Source organism: Polypterus senegalus, chromosome 13 (genome assembly GCF_016835505.1).
Source record: "Polypterus senegalus isolate Bchr_013 chromosome 13, ASM1683550v1, whole genome shotgun sequence".
Taxonomy (NCBI): domain Eukaryota; kingdom Metazoa; phylum Chordata; class Cladistia; order Polypteriformes; family Polypteridae; genus Polypterus; species Polypterus senegalus.
Window position 1 is genome coordinate 19,945,579 of NC_053166.1, and position 17,166 is coordinate 19,962,744.

Here is a 17,166-nt window from a genome sequence, read left to right on the forward strand (position 1 = left end):
AAGTGGTCTCCTTTTGTAGACTCATTTTTTAAAGGTAAAACCACCGCAGTTCATGTGCTTTCACTGAAGTGTTTCCATGATTCATATTTGTTTTAAACAAACAAAGCAAATTTTATACGCTATAAAAAGGGCAAGTCTGTAGAACTAGTTAAAAGTTTTCACTGAAGAATCTCTTTTCATTTCATTTCATGTCAATCAGTTCGGAATTTTTACCTGTAGATGTATGTTTGTTCTAAAAATATAAGCCTAGCCTCATAATGTCAGGCTCATGTGTTTGTTTAACTACATTTCTTGAATGGTTTGAAGAGCGCTATCCAGATTTGAAAAGCTCATGGATAAGTAGTCACTAGTCACAAAGAAGGACTATACACGCTCACAAGCTCAATCATGCCTTACTGTGAATAAAGGAAAAGATGAAAATGAGGTGTGAATCACAGTCCTCTGTATCATCACTTTGTTTCCTCCACTTTCCTACATGTCTGCACTAGTTTCAGAAATTTAATTTTGCCCTAATTGTTTTACCTCCGCACTGGGTTTACCTTAACTAATCATCCTGTCTTCTTGTTCTGGTGTACGCTTATGTCCCTGTCTGTCCAGAAAATCAAGTTAATAATTAGCTGACGAGTGCTGTAATTCTGGTGCTGCTGTCTTGGGTGGGGATGGTATTTTTGGCAAAATCTTTAATACCTTTTAGACAGTGCAGCGGCATAGTAAAATTAAATTGATGGGCTTGTCAGCTGTCCACTTGATTCAAAACAAACTGGAAGTAAGACGTTTGTTAATCTCAACATATATAAAAATCAGCCATTTTTGTATTGCAGCATGCCAGTTGTAGTTAAAAGACATCATCATATTATCTTTTTCTGGTCTGATAGAATATGATATAATTTAAATTTGTATGTAGCCCAAGGTTTTATTTCTGTTAATCTGGTGCCTTGCTACTGAGTATGTAGGAGTGGAATTTCCTAATCTTCTACTGTCTGTTTGTGCAGTTTTGTTTAAAATATGTTGGCTGTTAAAATTTCAAGTATTTACATTTCTTGTATCACAGATAAGACTCTGGTTGCACATTACCACTCTAGATTAGAAGCTTTATTTATGTTTTAGTACAAGGCTGAAGCCAAGCAAGAACTCGGTAAGAAAACGTGTGTAATTATGCCTAACCAGTGTGGATGCCAGCCCATCAGAGGACTTATGCGCAGGACCCACACTCATGTGGGGATAATTTAGAATTGGCAGATAACTTAATATGCACACTCCACAAAGAAATGTGAACACAGGACATCAAACCAATAGAGTGCCATTAACCACTGAAACACCATGCCTGCCCATCCTTTTGTATTCCCTCTGTCATTTTAAAGACTTAAGTGCATTCAGAAAATATTCAGATCCCTTCACTTTTTTCACACCTTATGTTGCAGCCTTATGTTAAATCATTTAAATTCTTTTTTTTTTCAGTACCCCAGAATGATAAAACAAAAACAGGATTTTAAAGATTTTTGCTGATTTATTAAAAATAAAAGACTGAAGTATCATATAGGCACTGAAAAATATTGGGTATTTTACTCAGTACTTCAGTGAAGCACCTTTGGCAGCAATTACAGCCTGGAGTCATCTTGAGTATGATGTGAGAAGCTTCACACGCCTGGTTTTGGGGGATTTTCTGCCATTCTTCTCTGCAGATCCCGTCAAGCTCTGTGACGTTTCATGGAGACCATTGGTGGAAAGCTTATTTTCAGGTTTCTCTAGAGATGTTTTATTGAGTTTAAGTGTGAGCTCTGGCTAGGCCAATCAAACAGATCTACAGAGTTCATTTTGTATTTATGTTCATGGTTCTCTGGGAAGGTGAATGTTTGACCTAGTCTGAGGTCCACAGCACTGTGGTGCAGGTTTTTTTAGGACTATTTCTGTACTTTGCTCTGTTTAGCTTTCCTTCAATCCTATTTAGTGTTCCAGTCCCCTGCTGCTGAAAAATAAACCCACAGCATGATGCTGCTTTCACCATGCATCACCATTTGGAAACGTATTCTGCAGGTGCCTTTTATCCTATAGACAACATGATGCTTAAAATTAAGGCCAAACAGTGTGACTTCATCAGACTAGAGAATCTTGTTCCTCACAGTTGTGAGAGTCCTTTAGGTACTTTTTTGCAAACACCAAACAGGCTTTTATGTATGTTTTCATGAGGACTGGCTACTATGTGGTCAATCTGTTGTAAAGCCCAGATCAGTGGAGTGTTTCAGTGATGGTTGTCCTCCTATACGTTTCTCTTATTTCTATACAGGTTCTGTGGAGCGCTGCCGGAATGACCATTGGGTTCTTGGTCACTTCTCTTTCCCCGAGTGCTCTGTTTGACTGGGTGTCTTCCATTTAAAAAGTATGGAGGCCACTGTGCTCTTGGGATCCTTCAGTGAGGCAGATTTATTATTTTTTTTTTTGCCTTCCCCAGAACTGTGCCTCGACACAATTCTATCTCTAAGCCCTGAAGGGAATTCCTTTCACGTCATGGCTTCATTTTTGCTCTGAAATACATTGCCAACAGTGGGACCTTGTATAGACAGATGTGTGCCATTCCTAATCATATTCAATCAGTGCAAACGACCACAGGTATAGAAATAGCTCAACAAAGATCAATAGAATGGGATGCACCTGAGCCAGATTTTGAGAGTCATAGCAAAGGGTCTGAATATTTGTGTCAATGACAAAATCAGTTTAAATGACTGTAGCATAAGGCGGCAACGTAAGAAAATGTGAAAAAAAGTGAAGGGGCCTGAATACTTTCTGAATGCACTGTACCCTTAGTCCCCAATTGCATTGACTGAAAAGATTAAATATCTTCATAGCCTACAGTTCTGAATTTATTGCATTAGTCCTCCTTTGCATTTTCTTTAGAAAAACCTGAACACATTATTCCAACTTGAAAGTGCATTTTTCAGCTTAATCATAACCATCCTCAATTTGTGCTCCACAGAATGTTATATATAGCCCTCACTTTCCTCTTTTTAATTGTTTAAACACAATTTCTAGTAAGTCCACCAGCACTAATGATTCATTTCCATAACATATACCTTATTTCTTGAAACACCACACTGTATATGTATATCAAAACACTATCTTCCAATAAACAGATGTTTATTTCTTATTTTCTTTAAACTTAATTTTCCATGGGTAAGTTCATATCTGATGATTTTTTTCTTTCTGTCTCTCTCTTCAGGTCCTTGTGTAGGAGGTTAGCTGAATTTAGGATATCTGTTAATCTGTACTGAAACAACCCTCACATCATATTTTAAAGTTGTACAATCAAACAATTCATGTGAAAGCAAATCCATCACCTTCTAACTCTACCCTTGCCCAGTTAAGCCAGTCTGTATCATGGCTGAAGTTTGAATGGCATAGTGCAGGGCATCATTACAAAAGTGCTTGAGTGACTGGCTGTAACTGTAGGTGCTACTCAGAATGGCAGCCCTGCCACTGAAGTTCATATAGTGACCTAGCTGAAGTACCTCATATTGCTCAGGTATAAGTGAAGAGTTGTGAGACTCTTAAACAAACTAAAGAGACATGGAGTTGAAGCAGAAATCTGGACAACTTTTAAGAAGAATCTGGATGAGATATTGGGGCAGCTTAGCTATTAGCTGAACAATCGGGCTTGATGGCTTGAATGCTCTCCTCTTGTTTGTTATATTTGTTATGCTTCTTATGTGGACAGGGGAAAAAACTGTGTTTTGGAAGTTCAGCATGGCTAAACATAATTTATGATGACACAAAATTATGTACTCTTAAATAAAAGGTGTAATCCAGCCAGACAATGGAATTGTTATCCCAACTGGTTGAGAAGAAATAGCTATACCTACAGACTTAGATGAGACACTAATTTGGCTGGTGCAAAACTTTATGCACATTGTTGACTCTGTCTTCACAACAGCCCCAGTGATTTACTGCTGCTTCATGGGAACTGAAGACCCCATGCCAGTGCTGTTTTCTCAGTTGCCACCTCTCTCCCCCAATATGCCGTATAGTCTATACTTTTGAGTTGAAGCAACAGCAATCCTTATACAAAATTGAGTGAAAATCATTTGAGCAGTAGTTGTGCAATTGGTTACAATTTTTTTTGTATAGTCTAGCAGTGCCGATAACTCAACAGTTAAGAGTTTACGTAAAGCAGGCATTCAGTCACATGGGGGATAAAACTAAACAACAAAGATGGTAGCTCTATCCGCTAAAATGGAATTCATAAATTAGTATTTAAACAAAACTCAACTTTTTGGTATTTTCAAGATAATACATGCTTTATAAACTGTTTAAGTAACTTTTAGATCAATACTGTTTGAGCAGTAAAGGGACAATTTAGTCATGTGAAACAATACTCTGTTTTAAAGTCCACGTTGGCCGCCTTATGTTTATAAGAGGGTGAGCACTCCTAGTGCTAGATGTCTTCAGGTGGTATGTTGAGAAAACAAATAGGATATGCAGATATTTTTGTGCAAGAATGCTTATGTTTTTGTTTTTGTTGGAACTTCTTTGATTCATAGCTGCTGGTAACTTATTTGATAAAGGGCTACAGTACATGCAGTCCATAACCACCTCTCCTCCCACACTTAGGTTAGTACGATTGGTCTGTTATGAATGAGTGTTTTTAAGAACTCAATGTGTTTCAGTGGTAGCGCTGCTGCCTCACAGTTGGGAGACTTGGGTTCGCTTCCCGGGTCCTCCCTGCATGGAGTTTGCATGTTCTCCCCGTGTCTGCGTGGGTTTCCTCCCACAGTCCAAAGACATGCAGGTTAGGTGGATTGGTCATTCTAAATTGGCCCTAGTGTGTGCTTGGTGTGTTTGTGTGTGTCCTGCGGTGGGTTGGCACCCTGCCCAGGATTAGTTCCTGCCTTGTGCCCTGTGTTGGCTGGGATTGGCTCCAGCAGACCCCCGTGACCCTGTGTTTGGATTCAACGGGTTGGATAATGGATGGATGGATGTGTTTTGAAAAATCTATACAGATTGGAGTAGAGGGAATAATATATTTTTGGCTTTAACTCCAAAAGATGTGTTGAGCAGAAAGACACGCTTAATTGTGACAACATCAACCTTAGGGACTCTGATCAAGATATAGGGAAAATTAATAGCTTCAAATATCAAAATATTTTGGCTGAAAATCTGACATTCTTTATCAGAAAGCTTAGTTTTAAAAAATTACCTTTCAACGTGACAGACATCTTAAACACAACTCATCCACTGAATGGCCTAACAAAAAGGAAAATTAATACCCAGAAGTGCGCTGTCAGAACTTGGGCATTGGTCCTACAGAGAGTGTATGGACTTGTCTAAAGAAGAGTGTCCACATCTTCTCGTAATTTTGACTTGTCTGACCCATCTGGAAAAGAAGGCTAAGGAAATAAATTACTAGAAAATAATCCAAAGACTTGCTACTGAAATCAAAGCAAAATGAATAAAGAATTAAACATTATTTATATAAGAGGGTTGGAGAAAGATATATTGTCAACTGTATACTTTCATCACTATGAAATAACATTTACCTGTTTTCTCTTTTAATAAGTTTTAGGAGTTGCTTCAGTTGCCAGTGCTTACTCTGTACACAGTTGTTTCAAGAATAACAGCATAAACACAATAAATAAATATAACTGTATTTCCCCCCCTCAAATGCTTCTGTACTACAGAATTCAACCATTTATTTGCATGTCAGTAATAATCATAGCTTTCACTAACAGTGCAACAGTGACTCCTGCGGCTACCAAGCCAAGAATGAAGAAGCAGAGCTGACAGTTGCTGGTAATTAAGGCTTGTTGTCAGAGTTTTCAGTCATTGATGATTAAGCTCTCAAATATGACATTTCATATGTTACAGCAAGCTTAATAATAATCATCCATCCATTTTGTAAACACACTTTTTCTATCAAAAGGTGGCAAGGAGCCAGAATCTGTTGGCAGTGTCGGGTTTAAGGCAGTCCTTTGAGGGGCAGACTCAAGCACACACCCGGTCTTATTCATACCGGAGTAATTTGCAGGTGTCGGTTTATTTAACACACCCACATTTAATGTGATATTTTATTTGTAATTTCACTTTTGCTTTACTGCGTCATCATTTTTGGTTTCACAATTCATATTACATAATAATGACACATAACAAGTCCTCATTTATTCTACCAAAGCTGACTGTATTATAATGTTTTGCATATTTTGTACTCCTTTAACTTTTTGTAATCCAGTGGAGGTAGTGGCCTGTCCACGTGATAAAGAATTCCAAGCAGTTACAAAATGGTTTTCAATAATTGTTTCATTCTCCTATGTGTGTGTGTGTTTTTTTTTTTAACTTCCATGTAAAGTGAAGTTTAGTGATGGGGTCAAAAATTCAGTATCAAGTTAAGTTCATATTCTAATTCTAAAATATTCAAATCATTGAGGAAAGTTGGATTTCAGCATGCTGCCTGTGTGTGTCTGTTGAAAATCAAAATTGATTTTCGTGCCTTAAAATTAGGGGGAAAAAAAGTTGATTTGTGTAGAGTTCCTGGATAAATCCATCCAAACAAAGATACAAAAATGTAGAACAAGCAGTTTCTGAGATATCTGCCCTGCACACTGAGACACATGTATAATGATAATGTCTCTAAAAATTGACCTGTCTTCTTTAAACAACTTGCATCACGTTTGTCTTGTAACAGACTCCACGCCTCTTGTGTTCGGTGCTTATTCCCACATCCTTCAGAACCAGTTTGACTTTTGTCCAAGCAATGATTGTTGCAGGAATTGTTTAGTTTAGCCAGGATTTTTGCAGTCTGCTCCATTTAGTCATGGGACCAAGACTATTAATTTGGAAAATGTTTAGATGAGTAGTTTTTGAAATACATGATTTATTTAAATGAACACATGGGGGGCCATATGCAAGCACATGCATGCACTCACACACACACAAAGAAATTTATGAGTGAAGATAACTGGCAGCTTGTTTGACCTACCAGAGCGCATGCAAGATGATAAAAAGAAACAAATGAACACACAAAGTAATAAATATGTAAAGGTGGACGAGCACAGAAACATTAGGCCACCCCATACCAGTCTGTCTGTCTATGCAGCTTGTTTACTTCATTTGACCCAACATGTTTAATTTCAAATTAAATATTATTAAAGTTGTTCCCTTCATTCAATTTCCATTTACATTTATTTGTCTACATGATAAATATTATATATGTTAATGAACTCATGTATAGCTTTGCAAAGTAAAATTAGTTGTATTGTATTGTAATTAAAGCACTATATAGACCAGGGGTCTCCAACTCCAGTCCTGGAGAGCTACTGTGGCTGCAAGATTTCATTCTAACTCTTTTCTTAATTAGTGACCAGTTTTTGCTGCTAATTAACTATTTTCCTTTATTTTAATTGACTTTTCTTGAGACTCTGACCACTGAATTGATTCTTTTTTTCGTTAAACGGCACCTAAAACATAAATTTGATGTGAAGTGAGCCAACAGATGAGCAACTAAGTTGGGGCCTCAAACTCCAACCAACTTCACTTCATTCAGTTTCTTAATTTAAAGCCAATTCTCATTGCTAATTAAACCCGTTATTTAATTCCATGGTGCTCATTCTGCCATGGCAGACATTTCCAAAACTGTTGAATTTATTTTTTAAGAGCGCTGTCAGAATGTTTTGTGGACCTGAGCAGATCAACATTACTGAGGCCTTCACCTTTCTTTATTTTCAGTTACTGTGTGATGGACGCAAGTTGTTGTTTATGTGTTGGTACATTTTGTGTCTTAAAATTGTTTGGTTGCTAATTAAGGAAATAATTAAGGGGCCTGAGTCTTAAGTTGTGTATCAACTAAAATTAAGACAAAGAGTTAATTAGCAGCACAGTCTCCACACTAATTAAAAAAAGGGTTAGAATGAAAACCTGCAGCCACAGTAGCTCTCCAGATCTGGAGTTGGAGACCCCCGGTATAGACCATTCCATACCGATTTTCCCTCAATTGATTTTATATAAAAGAACTGGTTGATGTACATAGAATTGTTTTGCAGGAAAGCAAGTGCTGATAAATGAAATATATTTACATATGAACAAGAGGTTGTTAATCTCTGCATATGCATCTTTTTCTATATGTTTATGAAGATAATAAGCACCTGAAGTGAAGAATTCTGTTTCTCCCCAGCTTATATTTAATAGACTAACTGATAAGTATGTTTATTTTCAGATTACTGGGTCATGCCATTAATGAAAAAGTTGTGTCAATGAGGCATCAGTGTGCTTTACTACAAGTGTAAATAATGGTCAGTGATCTCCATCTTTTAGGGAGACAGTAAAAGCAGCATGTATGATTACAAAGTGGAACAGTGAATGTTTTATTTTTTTTTTTTATGCTGTGTTGTTGTCCAAGCCTAACTGAATTTGAATTTCAGACATACAAAGTGCAGTTAAGTAATATTTTGGGTCGTTGAAGGGGGTGCCTATACTAGCAGTATCAGATGCAAGGCAGAGAGATGGTGGTCCATTGCAGGTCCTTCTTGTGCACACACATATGTTGACAATTTTTATTCTCCATATAAATCTAGAATCCATGAATAGAAATGCACACTGATTTATTTATCTCAAGGAAAGATCGAGTTGCTTCTCAAGAAGCATTAAATGTACATATACTGTATATACTGTAATGTAAAACAGTAAAGTGCTTACTAATACATAGACCATACCCATATACAAAATGTACCCAGTGTGTATTTAATGTACAGTGCCCACAAAATAATAATGTCCATGTGCCAGGGTGTCTGTACAGGCAGTAAAGGAAGCGTTAAACAGTAGTCTTAATACAATAGGGGGGAAAAATTGCCCTGGTAGATCCACTTAGCACAAAATAGTGAACTAAGCCCCAGACTAAAGGAGCTCCAGGACAGCACATCATGAAAAGGACAGACAGAGTTAGTAACAATGATATTTTATTTTGCCATCAGTCTGCCTTCTGCCATGGTCCCCAATGGGTCCAAGTTTAGTTCTGTATATGTCTTGCCCTTCTTATTAGTAGAAACTGGTCACTGGTGTCACAGATAATGTGACCCTCCTTCAGCAGACCACAGCAGAGAACAGTATGCTGGCCACAATTGAATTACAGAACATCCCAGCAGCTTACCACTCACTTTTAAGGGACTTGAGATTCTCAAAAAGAATCGGACTGCTCTGGCCTTTTCATACAGAAGCACAAGAGAAGAGTAGGAGAATGTAGAAGCAGCCCAGTGGACTGCAGTACATGATAGGTTGAGAATTCAGAGTACAGCAAGCCATTGGCCACGTCACATTATTTGGCTTTTCTCTGTACTTGGATGGAAACCAATGTAAAATTAATTCACGTACACAACTGACCTATCTATATGTACGTGTGTGTTTCTTGTGTTGTATGTTAAGGACTATTAATTACTTCTTGGAGTTTTACTGTTTCTTGTTTTAAATCCACTAGTTTATCCTTATTCATGATGTTGGCATGATTCATGATATATAATAGAAGTACAATATAATTTGCAGATTTCCATAATTGGAGGTGTGTCGGGTAAGACTTGATCATGTGTGACTTTTAGTCCTTTGGCCTTCAAGTCTACACTCTCTCCTAATAGGCCTCTTGCCTTGACCATATATCACCAGCATGATGACCAGCAGATCACCTTTTTCCATGTCTTCCTGTCCTCCACATCTTGTTCTGTCACACTACCACCTACATGTCTTCTCTCACCACATCCATAACTCTACTCTTATGCCTTCCTCTTTTCTTCTTACCTAGTAGCTACATCCCTAGCATCCTTCTCTCAATTTACCCAGCATCACTCCTTTGCACATGTCCAAACTGACATAATCTCACCTCTCTGGCTTTGTCTCCAAACCGTCTATGTTGAGATGACCATCTAATGTACTCATTCCTAATTCTGTCCATCCTTATCACACCCAATGCAAATCTTAGCATCTTTAGCTCTGCCACTTCCAGCTCTGTCTCCTATCTTTTTGTCAGTGCCACCGTCTTCAACCAATTCACAGTTACATAGCTGGTCTCACTAACATCTTGTAGACCTTCACTTTTACTCTTGCTTGTACCCGTCTGTCACAAATCACTCCTGATACTCTTCTCCATCCTGCCAGCACTCTATTCTAAACTCCCTATTACTCTGTATTGTAGATCTGAAGTATTTAAACTCATCAACCTTTGCTAACACTAGTCCCTGCATCTTCACTATTCCTCTGACCTCACTCTCATTCCCACACATGTATTCTGTCGGTCCTACTGACCTTCATTCCTCTCCTCTCCTCTCTAGAGCATATCTCCACTATCTCTCCTCAATCTGCTCCCTGCTCTCATTGCAGATCACCATGTCATCCACAAACATCATAGTCCATAGGGACTCCTGTCTAATCTCCTCTGTCAACCTGTCCATTACTATTGCTAATACGAAAGGCCTCAGAGCTGAACCCTGATGTAATCCCACCTCCACCTTAAACGCATCTGTCACTCCTACCACACTGTCGCAGTGCCCTTGTACATATCCAGGCTTGACCACATATAATAAACCCAATTACTTCATGTAATTAATAGGTTAGTAAACCAATGCAAAGTTGCAATTGTAGCTTCGAAAATCAGTGCTCTTAGAAAAACACAGGTGGCTTAAATTTGCCTTTTGAAAAGTAAAATGGGAAATGAATGAAGGTCAGGAGGTTTTGGGGACTTGTTCTCATTATGAAGCCTTTGGACATGTTTATTTGGTGTTTAATAGTTTGGCAGCTAAAATTATTTTCATGAGCAAGTGGAGAAAAATAATCGATACAGGAATTGAAAATGTACGTTTTTATTTAAAGAATAAAGGTGTACACTTTGAATTATTAGGCTAAATTTGATAAAATGAATTACACTGCTAAATTACTAGCATCATACCAACGAAAGTAAGTGTGCAGTTGTATGCTGGTATAAGTATACATAATTTATGCCCTGTTGCACACTTTTAGATTTTACTAACAGGCTGAAGCTATGTGAACTGCGGCTACTGTGCCATAAAGCGTCCTGCCTGTGTTACAGCTCAAAAGAAAACATATCTGGAAAGGTCTGTCCCCTTTATGCAATTTTATTTCAAATCTACAGCATGGACTTGCTTTGGATTTTTAAAAAAAGTCAATAAAGAATTCAACTTGAATATGGCCATATTGTGAAAGCTGCAAAGTTCATTTTTTAAGTAGAATTTAATGAAGAACTTACTTTTGACAGGTGGAATTTTTGGTTGAAGTGTTTATCTCCATTATTGATACATTACTTGGGAGAAAAGATTTCCATCCATCCATCCATCCATTATCCAACCTGCTGTATCCTAACTACAGGGTCACGGGGTTCTGCTGGAGCCAGTCCCAGTCATCACAGGGCGCAAGGCAGGAAACAAACCCCGGGCCGGGTGCCAGCCCACCACAGGGCACACACACACACACTCAAGGGGCAATTTAGAATCACCAATGCACCTAACCTTCATGTCTTTGGACTGTGGGAGGAAACCCATGCAGACACGGGGAGAACATACAAACTCCACGCAGGGAGGACCTGGGAAGTGAACCCGGGTGTTCTGGCTGCGAGGCAGCAGCGCTACCCACTGTGCCGCCCAGAAAAGATTTCAAAATTAAAAATTGCGGTACTTAGAAAATCACAATGTTTTAACAATCGCAATACAAATTGAATCCGCAGCCAACTATTGATGTATGTAAAATTGAATTGGGAGATCTTTGTTGTATAAGCAAGGCAGAGCAGGAATGAAGTAAAACTGAAAAATGCTGAATAAAGTTTGGAAGGACAGTTAGAGACCAATTGTATGAACTGTTTCCTCCCCTGACTCAATAGATGGCATTTCTCCTGGACCATGGTGCCTACATGGATATCTGCGGGGCAAGCTGGGAAAGGTAGCCCAGTGGTGTAGCCCTGATGTGTTCCATGCATGTCAATCAGGGGGGCTGTAAAAGGACAAATTATCCCCACGTCAAGGAACCTCTGCCTGACTCAGAAGTATGTCCTACCTGTAGTGGAGTCACACCAGAAGTGCTTCCGGGTCTGACATAGAAGAAGCCACCTGACCTCATCCAGGCGAGCCAGACTCGGGTGGATGTAGACAAAGCTTGTCTGGAGGAGTAAAAGGAGAGGAAATAGAGGGAAAAAGACAAAGAAAATAAGAGGAATTGTGCTTGTGCAGTATTTGTACATCACCTGTAGAGGTATTTGTGAAAATAAATCGGTATTTGAACTGATACTTCTGTTGGTGTGTTGGAGGGTTTGGGAGCTCACTGGTGCCATCTACAGGTTACAACCCAAATTGCATACCTGGATTGGGTTTGCGTATTTCTTTATGCTTTGGTGCACTCCAGTGCCCTTTCATAAACCAAAGGCATTTCCATCAATGATTGGTGACCCCAAATTAGCACAGTGTGAGTAAATACTGAGTGAGTGAAGGGTGATAGTGTGTGGTCTGTTTTGATCTCATCCAGTACTGGTTCCTTTTCTGGGCTGGTTGCTATTGGGATGAGCTCCATCTTTCTACAAATGTTTGTGCTATTTTTTTTTTTTTACATTTATAGTAATGACACATTTTGTTTTTCATTTTTCAAAAGCTTTCAGCCTAATTCTCATGGTTGCCAGCATAAATGACAGAGAACTTTTTTCTTTGCCCAGTGGGAAACTTTCCTGGGAAAATTTGTGATTCAAATGTTATTGTTCCATGAAAAAGCTAATTAACCCGGCAGGGACTCATTTTAAAGTTGTTAGGTATTCCGGCATGCTCTGTGCTATTTTGAATTGTTGCAGATTTTCTGCTTGAAACGTTCACAGAGATAACTGGCATATTAGGGTAGTGGACTCTTTAAAAGACCATGAAATATGCATTTAATGACCACAGGTTACAAAAGCTTAACTTGGTTCACATGGGTTATGATTTCTTTTGTTTCCCCTCCAACCTTTGTTTCAGGATCCCTGTGAAGATAAACGACATAAGGATATCTGGTCAAAAGAAAAAACATGTGACAGGTTTCCCAAATTGCTCATTATTGGACCTCAGAAAACAGGTAACATTTTTTTTTTGTAAGTTAGATTTCAAAATAGATGAGTAAGAAGAGTCATGGTACCTGTCTGATAATGATGGGAAATACTGCAACAGAAGTAAATTGACAAAAATAAATTACCATTTCTGCGTAGATCATTTCCCAATAAAAACATCACCACCACTGTGGTTTAAATAACAGCCCCAAGGGTCTTCCTGTACCTGATCTGCTTACACGATTGTGTATTGCAAAGCTAAATACATTAGTCCATCTTCAAAGCACAGCAGAGGTGCACGATTTAGGTTTTGTCTCTTAGATTTTACTGCATCCAATGCTGTCAGTATGAGCCATTTTGTAATTCCCCTCGGTGGCCACTTTAGTAGGTTTAACCAATCTAGTACCAGGTGGTATTCTTTGCATGGATTCTTTGGAGGTTATGGCCCATGCTGAATCGATAGTATCAAACTGGTCACACATTCATGCTGCGAACCTCCTGTTACACTGCATCATGAAAGTGCTCTATTGTTTTGAGATGTGTTGACTATGCAGTCCAAAGGAGTAAACTGAAACCAGCTTAAGATGATAAATGCTTTGTGAGGTTGTGCCTCATACATTGGAAAAAGTTTCAGGATTGCCCTAAAAGAGATGCATGCGGTCAACAACAGTGCTTAATTATGGTGTGGTATTCAAAAATCACTTATTTACTGTTTAAAAAAAATACACATCATGATATTTCTGCCTTTATTCTGAACCTTTGATATAAGGATGATTCGTGTTGTTTACTCCAAATTATGCCCCAAAGTATGCATGTTTTGGCAGAAATCAACATTTGTCCGACCAGTTGAATTTTTCCAGTCTTTACGAATCCAGTTTTAGCGATCGATGTAACCTCATCTTTCTGGTCTTTGCTACATGGAGCACATCCACTTCAAGGTCTAAAGAGTTTTGTATTTAGGGATGTGTTTCTGCATACGACTATTGGAAAGAGATGGTATTTGAGCATATACTGTATACCCTTCCTAATCATACCGCATTTCAGTTCTCTTAGATCACTGGTCTTGCCCTTTCTAGTGTTTGGTCAAACAAAGCTAAACTTGATCATGTCTGTATGCTGTATATGAGTAGGAGTCCTAATATTTTGCTGTTTGGAGGAACAGCTTTTAATGAGTAGGCAGACCTAATAATGTGATCCCTGGGTGTATATGGTCATACTTTTCAAACCTGTTCTGTATTACCAAAAGCACTCTTCTTTCTTAGCTCCCATTTCTTTTTTTGTTACCAGGTAATGGTCATCATATCACACTGGTACCCTAGTGCTGACCGCATGCCTTTCCTTTCTGAATTTCAATGTGTATTGTTTGTCCTCTAGCAACCTAGGGAAACCAAACATGATTTTAAATAGGGTAACCCAACCCCTGCCCACTGTCTCTGTCTCTCTCAAAGCCCCACACCCAGCACCTGTGTCAAGTGTGATCCCCTCTGCCTCCTGTTTCAGGCAACATGACATTTCTGGGCTACCTGTTCCTAGAGTATGCACATTTTCACATTGCCACACAGAGTTGCTGTCTGACTCTTAACTACCCTCACGGTATCCTTCATCCCTGAAGCCTCCTAAAAGGATTTTGGCTTTTAATCCCTGTAAAATAGATTGTTGTTTGGATTGTAAGGTGATTTCATGTTAGTACCCCATTGAAGTATTAATTTACTGTGTGCCCAGTAATAGCCTTAGATCATCTAAAGAGTATCACAAGTTCATGTCAGTGTTTTTTTTTTTTTTAACCACTCCAAAGTGCAATATTTTTAAAGGAGCTATTTTATTTATTTACAATATAAAAGAAAATCTGTTTTTGAAGCCCGTTGGTATAATATTTTTGAAACCCTATCCACTTGCCGTTATTTAAAACTGGTACAGATCATTTGGTTTCATCTCATTAGTCCTGTATTTTTTTTTCTTAGCTTTCCTACTTGACATGACACACCGCTGACTTCTCCCTCTTTATTACCACCACATCATACTCCACATTCCTCCATTTTATCTTAAACCCTTGTTTTAAGTTGTATTTGTTACTCATGGTGGTTCCTTCAATGTTCTCCACACTTCATATTCCTCTGTTATTTTCTTACCTTTGTCAAGTCTAGATTTCTGTAGCGTTTTACTGGATAAGGAATACTGTACTTGAAACATTTAGTGAAAGTAGTCTATATAGTGTTAAATGCAGTGTTTAACAGACATTTAGTGACTAAATGTTATTTGGTGGATGAATTATATATTATGTACTGTATTTTTTGATCTAGTACATCTCATTTTTATTACTTTGAAGTTTCAAATTGCAGGCATTATTAGTGGAACTTTTTACTCCTGCTGATAGTTGTAGTCTGAGACACTGAAGCATTGTAAAGTTGGCATCTTAATCACTAGTATGCATGATTATGCAAATTGGCTAATTAGTATATTTCTTCATGCCTGTTAAGAGTGTGAAGCTTTTGGTTACAATATGCAACTGCACATTCTTGGAAATCAGCAGGGTGGAACTTGCTGTGGCCTCAATGGAGTATTATCTCCCTCTGCAAAACTGTGCAGGAACTGTCAGGTTCATTTATTTCTTTAAACATACATATACTGTATATAGTGGTTTGTTGTTGTTGTTGTTTTTTTAATTTGCCTAAATTAACATGTCTAGTGCTTAACTGCCCCTTAAAGGTACAACAGCACTGTATTTATTTTTGGGAATGCATCCTGACCTAACAAGCAACTACCCAAGCAAGGAGACATTTGAAGAAATTCAGTTCTTCAATGGGCACAACTACCACAAAGGGATTGACTGGTATGTGTTTTATGATCCATACTTAACTGTTTATAATGAAACAACGGCACAGAATTGTAATACAATCTTCCTAGAAAGTAATTGGTTGAAGAGTGCTTAAATCTTTACAGGGGCCAGAATGAGCCATAACAGGTTTCAGGTTAGTGTTTTTGACAGATTTCAGGGTTACTATAATCATAAAGTAATCTGTGCTCGTGCATTAGGATGACATCAGTTAGTAAAATGACAGTTAAAGAACACATTTAAGGCCACAGGCATTATATTTTTCTCTCTGTAAAACAGAGTGTTATTTGTATGCAGCTAATATTTAAGTCAAAAGACAGAGGTTTTAAGATAATTCAGTGTAGAATTTTTTACATAACCTAAAGAAATAAAGGTAAGCACTTTAGTCCATGTACTTGTGACAAGTTATGTGTTGTTTTGTTATGCTCATTAAAACATTGAAAATATGTAATTTGTTGAATAGTGATGTTCACGGAGAGAAAAGCAGAAAGTTTGGAAATACATCTCTTCTAATTTTGTTTTTCTTAGGTACATGGAATATTTCCCCATTCCATCCAACACCAGTTCTGATTTCTACTTTGAGAAAAGTGCCAATTATTTTGACTCTGAACTGGCAGCTAAACGGGCAGCTGCTCTTTTACCTAAGGCAAAAATCATTACTATTCTCATCAACCCAGCTGACCGAGCATATTCCTGGTACCAGGTATGAGACTAAATGTTTATAGAACTGACAAATTTTTATAGGCAGGTAGATTGACCTTGGAGTTAGCATGGCATCCCTTGTGTAACATTAACTTAGTGCATGACTAGACTAAAAATACTAGGATTACAATCCATCTTTTCACTTATCTCAGTTTGACATATGTCACTGCAGTAGATACATTAAGCTGAAAAAAGGGCCCTTTGTATTCTCACATTTGTCGGACAGTTGCACATTGAGCTTGTATTCAGGTAGCGAGTGTTGAACATAGCCCTCACCATCTTTTCTTTAGGGACAGGCTTTGTTTTTTTTCAGCATTACTGGGAACATTTTTCAAATAACTTTATATTTAATGTTCTGAATAAATGTCGTTTTAACAAGTGTATTTCTGCACTGCTGTTTCATATCCAATAAGACATGAGCTAGTAGCTGTGATATGTATTTAGGCTGAGACTTATAGGGAGGGGTAACTGAACTTGTCAAACTTATTCTCATAAAGACAGGTTGTTCAATCCAGATTAGTTTATCAATTCCATATTCGCTTTTTTTTTTGTAAAATATTTTTGAGTAACTATTTGATGGTCCCTAAAGTTTTAC

The 17,166-nt window shown here is 38.0% G+C and overlaps 1 protein-coding gene across 3 annotated transcripts in view; it reads left to right on the forward strand.

Annotated features, from left to right (window-relative positions):
• Positions 1–17,166, forward strand: part of LOC120543163 (bifunctional heparan sulfate N-deacetylase/N-sulfotransferase 1) — a 247,751-nt gene that overhangs the window by 218,883 nt on the left and 11,702 nt on the right. For all 3 annotated transcript variants that reach the window (XM_039776066.1, XM_039776065.1, XM_039776067.1), the window contains 3 exons: positions 12,969–13,065; positions 15,743–15,866; positions 16,398–16,572. In XM_039776066.1, coding sequence (XP_039632000.1) covers positions 12,969–13,065; positions 15,743–15,866; positions 16,398–16,572 — 396 coding nt within the window. The remainder of the gene's footprint in view (positions 1–12,968; positions 13,066–15,742; positions 15,867–16,397; positions 16,573–17,166) is intronic.